Genomic DNA, 17732 nt, shown 5'->3' with positions numbered 1-17732 from the left:
AGGTGCGATCGCCAAGCGTGACACAAGGCTACAGTAAGGCGGAGCACAAGAGTAGTAAAGGCACAGCAAATCATGCAATGAGGAAATATGGAAAATAACAAACGCTAGCTAACCGCGAACACCGCACTCATTCGCAACAGTGCACGCGGTTACGCGCGGTCTCCACGTGATAAGCACAATAGAGACAAGCACGCCTAACTAACCATCGACAGACAAACATGAAACAGAGGACGCGAACGCTTGCTTAACGGTTACCTCACCGAGCCTCCAGCAAGCGTCCATAGCAGACAAGACAGACACACGAAAACAGGGACAAGCGAGAGATAGGATCCACAGCACTAGCAAGAAGCGAGTGCGATCCAGGTACAGAGTAGCAGAACAGAAGGATCCACAGCACTAGCGAAAAGTGGCTAGCGCGATCCCAGAAGACAGAACAGAAGGATCCCCAGCACTAGCGAAAAGTGGCTAGCGCGATCCAGAGAGGCAGAACAGAAGAGAAAGCTGGTAGCAACCGCTGCACCAGCTATGCTCCAAGAACAGAGATCAGAACGACTTCCTATCGACCACCACTGGGACAGGACAATCGCAACAGACAAACAAAACAGATAAACAATCCTAACTGCACTAGGGAAATCTGCCTAGCACAGTTTCCAGGAATTACTCTAAGATAACTTCAACAAGAAGTACCGTATTTTTCGGAATATAAGACGCACTTTTTCTCTCCCAAAAATAGGAAGAAAAAGTGCCTGCGTCTTATATTCCAAAGGCAGGGAATCCCCGACTTCAGAATCGCCAATCCGCCGCATTGTCGGGGACTCCCTGCCTTGTCCCCCTGTGTGGTCTGCCGGTCCGCTCCCCGGCTGTGCGGCTCCCCTAGTGACGGCTCCTGTTAATGATTCAATGAGTCATTCCCCATGACTCAATGAGTCATTAGCAGGAGCCGTCACTAGAGGAAGCCTCCCGGGAGAGATGTCTGCAGATCTTGCTGCCACCGCTGCGGCTGCCGCTGAGTAGGTGAGTGTCTCTGCGCTAACTTTTCATTTACAGGTGTAGCTGAAATGCTGGAGGCAGAGGACCACACAGCAGACCACACAGCGCTGGAATCCATAGAAAGGTGAGTTGCTCTGCAGTTATTGTTACCGGGGGAGAGCGTCCACATGGGGAAGGGGGGGGGGCGAGGACAGGATAGGGACTGGGGACAGGATAGGGGACTGAGGACAGGAGGGGGACACAGGGACTGGAGGACCACACGGGGGGGGGGGGGGTGAAGGGGACACAGGGACTGGAGGACCACACAGGGGGGGGTGAAGGGGACACAGAAACACACACAAGGAGGGCAGGAGGGGACACAGACACACACAAGGGGACAGGAGTGGACACAAGGGGCCTGGAGGACCACAGAGGGGGGCTGGAGGAGACACACAGGACATGAGGGGACACATGGGGCAAGAGGATCACACAAGGTGGCAGGAAGGGATGCCACACACAGGGGGACAGAAAGGGACACATAGTGGACACAAGAGGACAATGGGGAGAACATGTACTGTACAATACGCTCCTGGAATATGGACGCACCAGGTTTAGTATATACTGTATACATTTTTTTTCCCAGATTTTTGCCCTCTAAACCTAGGTGCGTCTTATATTCCAGAGCGTCTTATATTCCGAAAAATACGGTAGCATGGCTGACACTCTCTAGGAGTGTGTACTACAAACCCTGAAGGAATGACCAGCCAAGGACTGTGGGTAATCCCAACCTTTATACTGCCAGTCATCACAGCAGGCAGATAGGGGATTTGCATAACGAATGTATGCAAATTCCTCAGCAGCAAGCTGCAGAACTGACAAAATGTCTCTCTTAAAGAGACCTGCAGAATGCAGACGTGAACAGTGATCAAAACGCTGCCTGTCTGCACAGGCAGCTGAGCAGATTCTCACATCTTGTATTTGGGGCACCTGGATACGTAGTTATTTTATCTGGGGACAGAAGGCTAGAAAGATTGCTAAAATGGTAATCTGGATTTTTCCGAACGACGGGTCGTTTGAACGTTCCGTCGTTTAGTCGTCCGCACACCAAATCGGGCGTGTGCACAGTCCGTCGTTCGGGTGATAAGACTGATTTTGAGCGATCCGCCAGGCGGATCGTTCAAGACCAGTCTTATCCCCCGAACGACGGGCTGTACACACGCTCGATTTGGCGTGCGGACGACTAAACGACGGGACGTTCAAACGACCCATCGTTCGGAAAAATCCGACGTGTGTATGGGCCTTTAGAATACGTCCTTAGTTATAGTGTCTGTTCTTTGTTACTAGTGTTGTATCTAACATTAGTACTACAAATACACATAATGATATCATAAGTTTATATTCAGTTTAAGTTTGCTTTCACACAAACCTGAGGCAAAAAAACCAAGAAAATTAGATACTTACCTATGAAAAGGGAAAGGTATGGATGGATCCTTCAGAGGCTTCCCATATCCTCCTCCAGACAATGACCGCTGTCAAAGGGTCCTCGCGTGGCAACGTTGGGGTTGAGGAGGACACAGGAAGCCTCTGGACTATCCAGAGGCTTACCTCTACCTAGGTAAGTATCTCACTTTTCTTTTCCTCGGGTAAATTTTAAAGAGGAATTTCTGTCTGGAAAAATACACAATAAAAACCTGTTTCCATACTCTTTATTGCTAATACAGTTGTGATTTTTACATATGGCATTACTTGTCAACAAAAGCAAGTCCCTCAAGCTCATAGAACAGAATTGCTAGAACCTCTGTGGTTGATAAGATCAAGCAGATTACAGTGTTCAGGGAATAAAATGTTCAGTTTTGCAGCATCTAAAATGACAATAACAGCTATCTGATAAGTTCCTTGCAAAGTAATACTAAAAGTCTGTTAACCCTCTCATTGCTTCCTTCAAAGTGATACTGAAGTGGGAAACACATCCTGTAAACTCTCTCAGTAAGTTTTAATAAAAAAAATTGCTCACTGAACTAACTTCCTATAAAATGGAGAGTACTCTTTAATACTGGATTGTTGACATTCAAACGGCTACACAATTTGGGGCCTGGATACATGAAGGACCTGCTGAATCTGCACCACACCTCTCACCACCTTAGATCAGCATGATCCATAAACTTGGTCACTCCCAGAGAGCACCTCAAAACCTTTGGAGCCAGAATTTTCTGTTATGCTGCCCCTCCCCTTTGGAATTCCCTTCCACACTTAGTAAAAACAACCCCATCTCTGGAGTTATCCAAATCCAGACTGAAAAGCCACCTGTTTAGACTGGCATTTGAAGACTTCCTCTGTACCAAAAAATTTCCAATCAACCAATTACTGGTCTGAACCATGCTTATTCGCTTTAAATCCTACGGGAGAAAATCACTTTACATATGTTATTTGTTGTTGTTGTGTGGATAATCGCTTAGAGCAGAGTCGAAGTTATAACTATAATTCCACTTCAAGAAACTAATGTGTATTATTGGGCATTTTTCAGAGATTGGAGGTCTCCTTTAAAATTATCAATAGAAATATTCTCTTTCATATCTGATTTCACCTATCAAGATATGAGTTACATGTAGTAGTCTACAACACTACCCTTTGCATAATGATTTTGTCTTATTTTCTTACAGGTCAAGCTGGAGTCCCCTCTTGCGCTTGTTCATTTCCAGTATGTCCCACTCTTCATCTACGTTCAAGAGATATCCGGATACAACTTACAAAGGAAGTTATGTCGGCTCATATACTTCCAACCTTAGCACTTCCTATAGTGATCGGGATAAACTGCCTTATAAGTCTTCTCTGAGTAGTTCATCATACTACTCCAGCTCTCCTTTGCACTCCTACAGAAATCTACAAAGAAGTCTTCCTTGTGTAGATCCACCCAGTAAAAGGACAGATAGTTTGGCATATTCTTCATCAAAATATCCATCTAATTCCTATTCTTCCTATAGCTATAATCCCACTTACTCAACTTTGCTGTCACCTCCCACCACCTCCCTTTCACGTAAAAAGTCCTCTAGCCACACAGATTTAACCCTTGGACTTTCCGAACTACGAACTTCAGATAGTTACTACACCCACAGTCCATCACTAACACGGTCACGCCTGGATGTGGACCGAACGTCTCGCTTTTCAAATGCTTCTAACAACTCTAAGGCTAATGATACCTATGAAAAGAAAAGACTATCATCCAATGGATATGGAAGTTCTTCAAGACGATCACCAGAGCCTGCTATGACCTTTTCAAAGCCAACATCTCGGTTTGCATTATCCCAAGATAAGACTGAAGGGACCATTTCTAAAGATACATCGGTAAGTTGTGTTATTTATATACTGTAGTTTGGATATTTGTCTTTTATTATGTAAATTCAATGATGGCGACATATTTTCTGAGAGAGTGACAGTTTTCAAAATGCTGATACATTTATTAATGTATTGCCACTTTTGTATTAATCCCCACATTGATAAAGGGATAAACAGATCTGACCCCCACTCCAATCTGATCAAACTTCTTATTAGTGCACTTGTTTGGATTTGGGTAAAAGTCCTTTAGAACAGCCAAACGTGATAACAACTGTGATGATTGCAGGAAGTGTTGGTGGACTATGCAATAATGCTTTGGTATAAAGCGGTAGTCAATCAGCAGCAGAGGACACTGGAAATCATGATTGTGGTGGGAAGTGTCCTTTTGGATGCCTTGATCATTTGATATATGGCACCACCCAGGGGTATAAATATACTGTACTTTCCATTTACCAAATCCAGCCATTTAGCTTCTGATATATTAGCCAGTGAGATCATTGGTGCTGAGAAGATAGATAATACATGGGGTAGGGGTAAATTATTTGGAATATTGTGGAGGCTTATATTACAGCATTTGCAGGATATTAGAACTTAGGTAAAGCTGGGTCTGTGTCAACTAGGGACTACAGTGTTGTAAAGCACTCAGCATTGTTTTGTTCTGTCTGTGGGGCTTAATATACTATATTCACAATTGTAGCACATTAAGGCCTCTTGCACACTGCAAGTGATTCCGATTCAGATTCCGCTTTTTAATCAGTTTTTACATCCGATTCAGATTCCGATTTGCAGTTTGCTCCCTGCACACTGCAAATCGGAATCTGAATCGGATGTAAAAACTGATTAAAAACCGGAATCTGAATCGGAATTGCTTGCAGTGTGCAAGAGGCCTAAGGCCTGGTCCACACTAGGTCCAGAAACGTATCCGTGGCTCCGTTTTTAAAACCTGATCAAAACCGGAGCCATGGATAGCAATGTTAAAAATAGCAGCTGTCTTCACCCAAACAAAAAATGCATCCGTCTGCGTTTGCGGAGACCCGTTTTTAAAACCTGAACGGAAGGTCCAGATCTGCTGCATTTTCACGCAATGGATCTGGATCCTGATACACGCAGGGGTAGCGGCAGGCAATGGAAAAACAGATACCTGTCTACACAGCCAAATCTGGACACAGAAATGGATCGGTTTCTGTGTCACAGCCTGTGGGGGGGGAGAGGGGGCCGCCATGCTGGAGGGTGATAGCAGCCAGGATGAGGGTGGTAGATTCCCCCTCCCTCACCTGAGTCCCGCGTCCCTGCTACCCCCTCCAGCTAGTTTGCGCAAAAGTAATTACAATGCTTGTATGCAATGCCTGCAATGCTGCCTTCTGAAGTAAAGAGGGCGGCATTGCAGGAAGTGACGCAGTGAGCGGAAGTAGAGAGAAGGTAAGCTCCCCGCTCGCCGCATACAAACATTGTAATTACTTTTGCGCAAACTAGCTGGAGGGGGTAGCGGGGTCGGGGACCCAGGTGAGGGAGGGGGGACCTCCCCCCTCCCTGCTGACCGCTGCCACCCCCGTCCTGCCTGCTATACCCCTCCAACATGGTGGCCCCTTATCACCCCACAGGCTGGGCATACGTTTCCATGGACTGGAAAAGTATGCTACAAAAAAGGCATTTTTAGGATAAATGGGGGGAAGAAAAAAAAGTTTAGAAAAACGGATCCGATCTGCACCGGACTTAGTGTGGACCTAGCCTAAAACAGACAAAGCAAAGCACTGCTGAATTCCTACATACTTTAGTCTTAAGCCCCATCTACACGATACGATTCTTTATACGATTCGATTACGATTCTATTTACAATCCGATTAAATCCAACATGTCCGATCAGGATTCGATTCGATTCAATTTGATTTGCCATTGTTTTGCAATGGCAAATCGAATTGAATCGAATCGAATCCTGATCGGGCATGTTGGATTTAATCAAATCGTAAATAGAATCGTAATCGAATCGTATAAAGAATCGTGTAGATGGGGCTTTAGACTTTTGGCTGATCTTTATCATCATCATTGTCTTCTGCTGTGTGGCTTATTCTGTTATATTTGCAATTGCAGCATACTGAACCAGGCATCCAGCAGCATTGCTACTTGTTTGCATAGTAGTAGACTGTGTTTAACTGTTCATTATCATCGTCATACCTTTGCAGCATGTGAGACCAAGCTTTGTATACTTGGAACTGCTGCTATTCGCTATCACTACATGGTGTACCTGAACTACCTTTATGGCCATCTCATCAACATTGCTTTGTGCAGTGGGGCTGATTCTATTATAGTTGTAACTAGCATATTAGACCAGTGGAATTTCCAATCTTACTCCAACGTTATTTTAGCAAAAATCAACACTTTTGCACATAATTAGTTACACCCTCTGGTTCCCAGCTTTACATAAAAGTTTTTATGTTTTCTTACTTTATGTTAGTATATTACTTAGTTTCTCCTTTCCAACTACAGTATGTATTGCTGTTTTAAAAATGTTAATGTATGCCAAGAACAACCTCTTCAATAAAGAAAAACTAAAAGTGCCTGAATAGGTTAAATGTCAACTTTATTATTTTTTTTCCTAGTAGCCTTATCATTGTGCTGCATTGGGATACATTTAGCTATCCAGGCTGCTGAGAGGTTGTTTTCGGGCTAATTCTTTTCAAAGAGCTTCAAAGTGCAGGGTAAAAACATAGTAATCTGATCATTCAGGGAAATAGCAGTGTGGCGCTTACAGGTGGAACTGAATATTGTATTACTATGCAAAATGGCTGCTTCTTGTACTAACTGCAGTTACCACGGGTGGAACTGGAGTTTGCACAGATATTATGCTGGGTGAAAGACAGATAGGATAATTACATACACAATAAAGAGTAAGGAGAGATAACATTTTTGTATATTATGCCAGATTGTAATTCTTTTTCCTCTTAGTGTTTGCAATGATTTGTAGACACACAACCCATAGTTATACAGGGGTTCTATCATTTCTCTAGTATCTAACTTTCAAGTTAGTGTTACTATTATAAAAAATAAACAAAAAACAACCTGTATTTATTTGTGGTTACACAGTCCATCCAGTTATACAGAGGAATAACGAGTAGTTTACTTTCTAAATTACAGCACAACCATTTATAAATGAGATCTACTATTTCCTTAGTGTCTGACCGTCAAAACATTGTTGTTGTCATATGTAAAAATACAGTATATCAATAAATAACGTACTCCACTTAGTACATGAATACATCACACAGCTTTTTATAAAGAAGATCTGTTATTCCTTTAACTTGGGACTGTCACAGTAAGTTAATGTTACTGTTGGTGAAAAATAATAATATTAAAGTATTATTACGATCATTGATTCATGTACTGTAGCGTCAAAATATTCCATGGCGCTGCACAGATAAATATTTTACAGACAAGTTACATAGAAAAACGAGGGCATTATGTATACAGTTTTATATCACATCTTATGTTAAGTAAAAATAAATGGGGCAAAACAAAATATATCAGGATACAGTAAGAGACAGGTGCCTCTCCATACAACTTTACGGTTAGAGAAATTCCAATCATTCAGATAAAATCATGTGAATCAGTGAGTAAAACTGGCACAGATTGATAACAAAATGATCATAAATCAAAGGGAAATTTTAAACAAATATGTTGATTGATAAATAGTGTTGTTCGATCGATATTAAGGGCTAAAATAGTTTGAGATTGATTTTTATGTTGTCGATTGAAAAATAATCATGCTATCGCTGATTAGGTAGCAAATTATGTCTGCTTAAACAACAACAACAAATCCTAACATGACCACATCAAGTAAGGATGGGCGCACAAGATTGTCAAACTTGATTTCACAGCAAACTGGCCCTAATCTCGCTTAGCAAGATTTTTGCAAACTCGCCACCAAAGTTACCATGTGGCATGGTGAACTTTGGTGCTGAGTTTGCAAAAAATCTTTTTGCTGCACTAGTGCCTGAATCACCCCAGAAACATGCATAGAGCTAAATCTTGTCAGATCTAACAATAATGTCAGAATCACTTGATCTGCATGTGCTTGTTCAAGGTCTATGGCTGAAAGTATTAGAGATAGAGGATCAGAAGGACAGCCTGACAACTGGTATTGCTTAAAGGGAAATAAATATGGCAGCCTCCATATCCTTCTCGCTTCAGTTGTCCTTTAAAGTTAACGAGAGAAGATTAAAAGTAAATGTTTTATACATTCCTGGGGCTTTCTCCAGCACCATCAGCACGGATCGCTCCCACGTTGTCGTCTTACGTCTTCTCCCTCTTCGGTAACGGTTCCCGTAACTTCAGCCAATCAATGCAAGCACAGTGCGCTCCCTCCATCTCTCTCCAGTGGAGAATAATATTGCACAGGCGCAGTAGCTCCCAGAGAGATGGAGAGAGCGCACTGCACATGTTCAGGATGGCCAAAGTTATGGGACCCGGTACCAGAGCTGGAGAAGGCTGAGGACAGCGGCGTGGGAGCGATCGGAGCGGATGGGGCTGGAGGAAGCCCCAGGTATGTATAAAACTTTTACTTTTAATCCTCTCTGGTTAACTTTAATATTGCACTAACTGAAACCACAATGCTCTTGTGATAACGTGGTAATGCATTAAAGTCTCCACAAGATGGCAGCAGTGTAGTCACAACAATAGCAAGTAAATATTCATGTACTGTAACAGTTGAAAACATTGCTCATCCCTAGCCTTCAGCAAAAAATTATCCTAATGTGCATATCTACACTGCCCCAGGAAGGGTGCAAAATCGACTTCCAGAAAGCCACTAGCTGCTGTTTAGTTAGTTAGCAGCTGTGCTAAGCAACCAGCTGGCAGCTCTATGATTTGCTAGATTCCTTTTCCTCCTTGAATGAATGAATTTTCTGTTTATCACTATTCTGCACCTGCTTGCTTTACAAGGTATGGTAATCTCACTCTTTACATCTGCAATAGAGGAATAAATAAAAGAGGTAAACCAGGACCCCAGATTATCCTTTAGGGCCTGAACACACTGAAAATCAGCAAGTACAATCACAAACGCAATGACATTTTATAAACACATACCCTGCGATTTTATTTGTGATCCTGCCCCCCCCCCCCCCCCTGATCGCCCACAGCACCCCTCAGACCCCCCCTGATCACCCCTTCAGACCACTGTTTGCACCGAATAACCCCCCTAATCACCCATCAATCACCCCCTGTCACCACCTGTCACTGCCACGCATCAGATCAGACCCTAACCTGCCCCTTGTGGGCACTGATCACCCGCCCACACCCTCAGATCACCCACAGACCCGCCCTCAGATCACCTCCCAAGTGCATTGTTTACATTTGTTCTCCCCTCTAATCACCCACTGATCACCCATCAATCACCCATCAATCACCCCCTGTCACTGCTACCCATCAGATCAGACCCTAATCTGCCCCTTGCGGGCACCAAATCACCCGCCCACACCTTAGATCACCCTCAGACCCCCTCTGATCAACTCACCAGTGCATTGCTTGCATCTATTCTCCCCTCTAATCACACCCTGATCACCTATCAATCACCCCGTCACCCCCTGTCACCCCTTGTCACTGCTACCCATCAGATCAGACCCTAATCTGCCCCTTGTGGGCACCCAAACACCTGCCCACACCCTCAGATCGCCCTCAGATCGCCCCTGATCACCTCCCCAGTGCATTATTTACATCTGTTCTCCCCTCTAATCACCCACTGATCACCCATCAATCACCCCGTCACTGATAGCCATCAGATCAGACCCTAATCTGCCCCTTGCTGGCACCCAATCACCCGCCAAAACCCTCAGATCGCCCTCAGACCCCCTCTGATCGACTCGCCAGTGCATTGCTTGCATATATTCTCCCCTGTAATCACCTACTGATCACCTATCAATCATCCCGTCACCCCCTGTCACCCCCTGTCACTGCTACCCATCAGGTCAGACCCTAATCTGCCCCTTGTGGGCACCCAAACACCCGCCCACACCCTCAGAGACCCCCCAGACCCCCCCTGATCACCTCCCCAGTGCATTGATTGCATTTATCCTCCCCTCTAATCACCCCCTGAGACACACATCAATCACCACCTGTCACCCCCTACCCTAGCACTCCTACCCATCAGATCAGGCCCTAATCTGCCCCCTGCGGGCTTCTGATCACCCGCCCACACTCTCAGATCCCCCTCAGAACCCCCCCGATCACCCCCTGTCACTATCCTAGTGATCTAAAAACAGTGATTAGTAAAAACTGTCACTTTTTTAGTATCACTAGTGTTAACAGTTAGGCTAGTTATTTAGCTAGGGCCCTTCGTTGGGTAGTTAGCGTCAGTTAGCACCCAGCCCACCACACCGCAGTCACTAATTAGTTGCTAATTAGCATCATCACTGTCGCTAATCAGCATTGCTACTACAGTGGCTTGCAAAAGTATTTGGCCCCCTTGAAGTTTTCCACATTTTGTCACATTACTGCCACAAACGTGAATCAATTTTATTGGAATTCCACCTGAAAGACCAATACAAAGTTGTGTACACGTGAGAAGTGGAACGAAAATCATACATGATTCCAAACATTTTTTACAAATAAATAACTGCAAAGTGGGGTGTGCGTAATTATTCAGCCCCCTAAGTCAATACTTTGTAGAACCACCTTTTGTTGCAATTACAGCTGCTAGTCTTTTAGGGTATGTCTCTACCAGCTTTGCACATCTGAAATCCTTGCCCATTCTTCTTTGCAAAACAGCTCCAGCTCAGTCAGATTAGATGGACAGCGTTTGTGAACAGCAGTTTTCAAATCTTGCCACAGATTCTCAATTGGATTTACATCTGGACTTTGACTGGGCCATTCTAACACATGGATATGTTTTATTTTAAACCATTCCATTGTTACCCTGGCTTTATGTTTAGGGTCGTTGTCCTGCTTGAAGGTGAACCTCCGCCCCGGTCTCAAGTCTTTTGCAGACTCCAAGAGGTTTTCTTCCAGTATTGCCCTGTATTTGGCTCCATCCATCTTCCCATCAACTCTGACCAGCTTCCCTGTCCCTGCTGAAGAGAAGCACCCCCAGAGCATGATTCTGCCACCACCATATTTGACAGTGGGGATGGTGTATTCAGAGTGATGTGCAGTGTTAGTTTTCCGCCACACACAGCGTTTTGCATTTTAGCCAAAAAGTTCCATTTTGGTCTCATCTGACCAGAGCACCTTCTTCCACATTTTTGCTGTGTCCCCCACATTGCTTGTGGCAAACTGCAAACGGGACTTCCTATGCTTTTCTGTTAACAATGGCTTTCTTCTTGCCACTCTTCCATAAAAGCCAACTTTGTACAGTACACGACTAATAGTTGTCCTATGTACAGAGTCTCCCACCTGAGCTGTAGATCTCTGCAGCTCGTCCAGAGTCACCATGGGCCTCTTGACTGCATTTCTGATCAGCACTGTCCTTGTTCGGCCTGTGAGTTTAGGTGGATGGCCTTGTCTTGGTAGGTTTACAGTTGTGCCATACTCCTTCCATTTCTGAATGATCGCTTGAACAGTGCTCCGTGGGGTGTTCAAGGCTTTGGAAATATTTTTGTAGCCCAACCTCTGAGGCCGTCACAAAGCAGTTGTATTTGTACTGACATTAGATTACACACAGGTGCACGCTATTTAGTCATTAGCACTCATCAGGCAATGTCTATGGGCAACTGACTGCACTCAGACCAAAGGGGGCTGAATAATTACGCACACTCCACTTTGTAGTTATTTATTTTTAAAAAATGTTTGGAATCATGTATGATTTTCGTTCCACTTCTCACGTGTACACAAATTTGTATTGGTCTTTCAGGTGGAACTCCAATAAAATTGATTCACGTTTTGTGGCAGTAATGTGACAAAATGTGGAAAACTTCAAAGGGGCCAAATACTTTTGCAAGCCACTGTATATAGTATCTGTAAGTGATCATTACTGATCGCAGTCAGATCTATATTAGGGTCACTAGGATACACTAAAAACGCAGTGTTTGACCGTTCAGGCCTGATCGTTCGCCTGTACTTGCGTTCAGCCCGCCCCACCGCAGAGACAGAATTTTTTTTCTGATCACTGCAAAAAACACTGTACAATAGCTGTGGCGCTGTAAAGATCAGTTTTGATTTTTTTTTAAATCAAAACTCAGTGACCACAGCTTTCTACTTCAATAGTACTCCCTTTTACTAGGTAGGTGCTCTTTTTCCTGGGTAGTCTCAGAGGAATACCCCCTAAATTTAGCAATCCACAATGGCAAAAAAGGGGTATTCCGCTGAAGAGGCCGCCGAGATTCTGGCCCAGTGGGGTGAGTGCGATTGGGAAGCCTCATCCGATGAATCATCCGGGTCAGAATATGAACCGGTGAACAGCAGTGGCTCTCTGACCAATAGCAATGACGAGGTTGAGGTCCCGGCTAGAGCCAGGCGTACCACACCCCATGTCACTGGACTGCAGGATCAGACTCAAGGGCAGCAGAGTGGTGCTAGCGCTGATCTGAGTTTTCTTGGTGAGGCATGCACCAGCAGCGTAGCATCTCCTGGACCTAGCACCAGTACTACCATAGACCCTGGTGAAGTGGCGAGCACCAGCATGGTAGTAGAAACTGGTTCACTGGCACGTGCATTAAGACCCAAGTTGCAGTCACCAGCAAAACGGGCCCATACTACCCATAGTCTCCCAGAGGTGCTGGCAAATCCTAATTGGCAATCCCCTGGTTCTCCCGCACCCGTACTGCCCCCTTTCACCGCCGAGTCTGGAGTCCAGGTGGAGACAGATAATCTAGGATCGGACCTAGACTTTTTTCATCTGTTCTGCACCGTGGATCTCTACGACTTAATTGTGGCTAAGACCAACCGTTATGCCACACAATACGCAACCGCCAATCCGAGAAGCTACCATGCCCAGCCTTTTCGGTGGAAACAACTCCAAGTTTCCAAACTTAACATTTTTTTGGGTCTTTTCCTTAACATGGGTCTAGTCAAAAAGAATGTATTGCGGTCTTATTGGTCTACGCACCCAATACATCACATGCCCATGTTCTCTGCTGCCATGTCCAGGTCACGATTTGAGCACATCCTGCGCTTCCTGCACTCCAGTGCCAATACAACCTGTCATCTAAGAGGCCACCCTGCTTATGACCATTTCCACAAAATTCGGCCCCTCATAGACCACCTGTCATCAAAATTTGCAGATGCTTATATCCCTGAACAGTCATTTTGAAGCATTTGGTTTCCAGACTACTCCTCACAGTTTTGGGCCCCTAAAATACCAGGGCAGTATAGGAACCCCACAAGTGACCCCATTTTAGACAGAAGACACCCCAAGGTATTCTGTTAGGTGTATAATGAGTTCATAGAAGATTTTATTTTTTTGTCACAAATTAGGGGAAAATGACACTTTGTGAAAAAAAAAATCAATAAAAATCGATTTCCGCTAACTTGTGACAAAAAATAAAATCTTCTATGAACGCACCATACTCCTAACGGAATACCTTGGGGTGTTGTCTTTCTGAAATGGGGTCACTTGTGGGGTTCCTAAACTGCCCTGGCATTTTAGGGGCCCTAAACCGTGAGGAGTAGTCTGGAAATCAAATGCCTCAAAATGACCTGTGAAAACCTAAAGGTACTCATAGGATTTTTGGGCCCCATTAGCGCACCAAGGCTGCAAAACAGTGTCACACATGTGGTATCGCCGTACTCAGGAGAAGTAGTATAATGTGTTTTGGGGTGTATTTTTACACATACCCATGCTGGGTGGGAGAAATGTATCTGTAAATGGACAATTGTGTGTAAAAAATAAAAAAATTGTCATTTACAGAGATATTTCTCCCACCCAGCATGGGTATGTGTAAAAATACACCCCAAAACACATTATACTTCTTCTCCTGAGTATACGGCGATACAACATGTGTGACACTTTTTTTCAGCCTATGTGCACTAAGGGGCCCAAAGTCCTATGAGCACCTTTAGGCTTTACAGGGGTGCTTACAATTTAGCACCCCCCAAAATGCCAGGACAGTAAACACACCCCACAAATTACCCCATTTTGGAAAGTAGACACCCCAAAGTATTCAGAGAGGGGCATGGTGAGTCCGTGGCAGATTTCATTTTTTTTGTCACAAGTTAGCAGAAATGGAAACCTTTTTTTATTTTTATTTTTTGTCTTCTTTCCAAAATGGGGTCATTTGGGAGGTATTTATACTATCCCGGAATTCTAGCAACCTCATGAAACATCACAGGTGCTCAGAAAAGTCAGAGATGCTTCAAACTGGGGAAATTCACTTTTTGCACCATAGTTTGTAAACGCTATAACTTTTACCCAAACAAAAAAAATCCAATAAGTGTCTATTTATTGATCAAGGACATGTAGCACAATAAATTTAGACAAAAACGTATATAGAAATTTTACTTTTTTTGAAAAATGTCAGCACAGAAAGTTAAAAAAATAATTTTTTGGACAAAATTCATGTCTTTTTTGATGAATATAATAAAAACTAAAAATCACAGCAGCAATCAAATAGCACCAAAAGAAAGCTGTATTAGTGACAAGAAAAGGAGGTAAAATTAATTTAGATAGTAGGTTGTATGATGAGCAAAAAACCGTTAAAGCTGCAGTGGTCTGAATGGAAAAAAAGTGTCTGGTCCTTAAGGGGTTTTAAGACTGCAGTCCTTAAGTGGTTAAAAAGCGCTGCAGTCACGCGGATTGCAATTTTCTAAAATCGCATCACACCACTGTGTACAGTTAATCATGATTTTTTTTTATTTTTTTTAAAAGGCTTTGCAATTGAAAGAAAGGCATGCAATCATAAAAATGAAACACAGTTAGTGTAGACAGGCCCCTTTCCCAATGGGAAATGTGACTGCGTGTAAATCGTGCTGTAATGTGATCGTGCTTCATTCTATTTCCACTATTGGCGATTGCGCCTTGATCCATTGAGCGCAAACGCAACAAAAATGTGCATACTGGAGATTGTGATTCGGGAAACAACGAATAGCACTAGTGGAAAAACAGCACTGCGATTTACTTGTTAATTGCGCTGCTGTTGTGATTGTAAAGTTGGCGCAATCCGTTTCTCGGATGAAATCATGAATAGCGGGAAAAAGGCCCATAGGCGGGGTTCCCAATTGAGCCAGATCACAAACGGTCGCTGTGGTCAGGCTGGATCCTGGGGTAGATGCGTTTAAACCAAAAGCTATACAAGAAATGCATCCGATCTTTTGGAAAAATTGCGGACAGCGATTTATAAAATAGGATCTGTTCATTGTCAGTTCTCCAATGCGGTAAAATGGACAAAAACGTTTTCCGTTGTAGTGGAAACACAGCCTTAGGCCTGGAACCCACTAAAGCGATTTTCTGAGCATTTAGGGAGCGATTTAAACCGCTAGCGATTTCCCTAAATGCTCAGCTAATGTTAATGGATGGGCCAAATTCCACTGGAACAATTGCGATTACTAAATCGCAAAACTGAGGACTTGCAGCATTTTTGAGCGTTAGCTTTAGCATTTCTTCAATGTAAAGTATATAAACACTGTCATAATCGCTCGTCAAAACCTACACAGAACGATTTTGCAAGCGTTTTTACATAACTGCACACTGTACCAAAATGAAAAGTAATTGAAAGGACCAATCAGAATTAAAAAACGCTAATCGCTACACAACCGCTGGCAAATTAATTACACTTTTTAAAATCGAAAACGCTCATGAAATCGCTTACAAACCGCTCAGACAAAACGCGAGCGATTGCGATAGCATTTTGTAGTGGGTTCCAGGCTTCATACTGCTCTTAAAGAGTTGCAGTGCAGAGCCGGCCCACCTGCAGCTGCACTGTTCCTCTGCATTGTAGTAATTGTGCATCAGCTGGCTGATAATGTGAATCTTCCTATTAGTGAGGCACCTCGCCACATTTTAACAATGCCAGCCCACAGAAAGTGACACCATTTCCTAAGCTTGAATACCAGATTCTGAGTGAAGATGTTCAGATCTTGCTTTATTTAATGTAGTGAGTCGCGTTATTATTATTAGTCAAAGGGTACACAAACACAGCAGTCTGGCAATACCACAAAACAGCACACACTGTGCAGGTGCAAGTAGTGTGATTCCACATTATGTAACAACTTAGGCCACATACAGACATCAGACCATAGTCTTTGGAAAATGAAAGATCACAGACCAATCTTACCACCCTTCCTGTAGTATAAGAGCCATACTCTACACAGTCTTTTCTATGGAGCTGAACTCCACATCAGGAAAAAATCTTGGCAAGATGCTGCACACACAAATGCTGTACAGACACAAAAGATCAGTATCTGCAAAAGATCTGTTCCTGCCAAAAATCCATTCCTGCAAATTGCAATGATAGTCTATGAGATCTGCAGATCATCATACACACATGATTTAACTGACATTCATCTGCAGATCTGCAGATCTGAAAATCCATCCTGGTGGATCTGATCTGCAGATGAATGTCAGTTAAATCATGTGTGTATGATGATCTGCAGATCTCATAGACTATCATTGCAATTTGCAGGAATGGATTTTTGGCAGGAACAGATCTTTTGCAGATACTGATCTTTTGTGTCTGTACAGCATCTGTGTGTGCAGCATCTTGCCAAGATTTTTTCCTGATGTGGAGTTCAGCTCCATAGAAAAGACTGTGTAGAGTATGGCTCTTATACTACAGGAAGGGTGGTAAGATTGGTCTGTGATCTTTCATTTTCCAAAGACTATGGTCTGATGTCTGTATGTGGCCTTAGATTCAATGACAGACAGCCGGACACAGCCAGCCTGTGCAAAATAACAGGCAACTAAAAGTGGGTGTGGTTATAACTAAATTGGGTGTGGTTACAGATTGCATATATTTACCAATACAGTCTATGGCAACCTTTGCTGAGGCCCAGAAATATGTCTTGATGCATACATGTAACATCTGCATTACACAGGTTACTGAACAAAAGCAAAACGTAACCCCAATCCTGCATCAAGACAGGCCATGACATGACAGGATCTGTCTTTTATACTTGAAAGCACAACTGAGGTGAGAGGGATATGGAGGCTGACATATTTATTTCCTTTTAAACAATGCATATTGCCCGGCTGTCCTGCGTATTCTCTGCCTCTAATACATTTAGCCATAGACCCTGAACAAGCATGCAAATCAAATGTTTCTGACTAAAGTGTGGAGCTGACTGGAGCAAATGCAAATGAATCTAGGCAAAGATAGTGCAGTCTGCAATCTAGACTACCTGGCTGGAACCTTGTACGGAGAGTGAGTGAGCTAGGAGGCAGGAGGTGCACTGGGAATACAAGGCAGTGGATTGTAAACAGTGGGTGGCTCCAAGATTTATTTTTTTTTGCAGGTGTTATGCAAGCGCTAGATCCACCACAGGAGTAAGCAAAAAATTGGCTTGTCCATGCA

At 43.6% G+C, this 17732-nt stretch overlaps 1 protein-coding gene across 4 annotated transcripts in view; it reads left to right on the top strand.

Moving 5' to 3' along the window:
• Positions 1-17732, top strand: part of USP2 (ubiquitin specific peptidase 2) — a 292102-nt gene that overhangs the window by 195713 nt on the left and 78657 nt on the right. For all 4 annotated transcript variants that reach the window (XM_068240975.1, XM_068240978.1, XM_068240977.1 and 1 more), the window contains one exon: positions 3630-4311. In XM_068240975.1, coding sequence (XP_068097076.1) covers positions 3670-4311 — 642 coding nt within the window. In that variant the 5' untranslated portion in view covers positions 3630-3669. The remainder of the gene's footprint in view (positions 1-3629; positions 4312-17732) is intronic.

This window comes from Hyperolius riggenbachi, chromosome 6, assembly GCF_040937935.1.
Source record: "Hyperolius riggenbachi isolate aHypRig1 chromosome 6, aHypRig1.pri, whole genome shotgun sequence".
Lineage (NCBI taxonomy): Eukaryota > Metazoa > Chordata > Amphibia > Anura > Hyperoliidae > Hyperolius > Hyperolius riggenbachi.
This window is presented reverse-complemented; position numbering and strand designations above follow the sequence as displayed.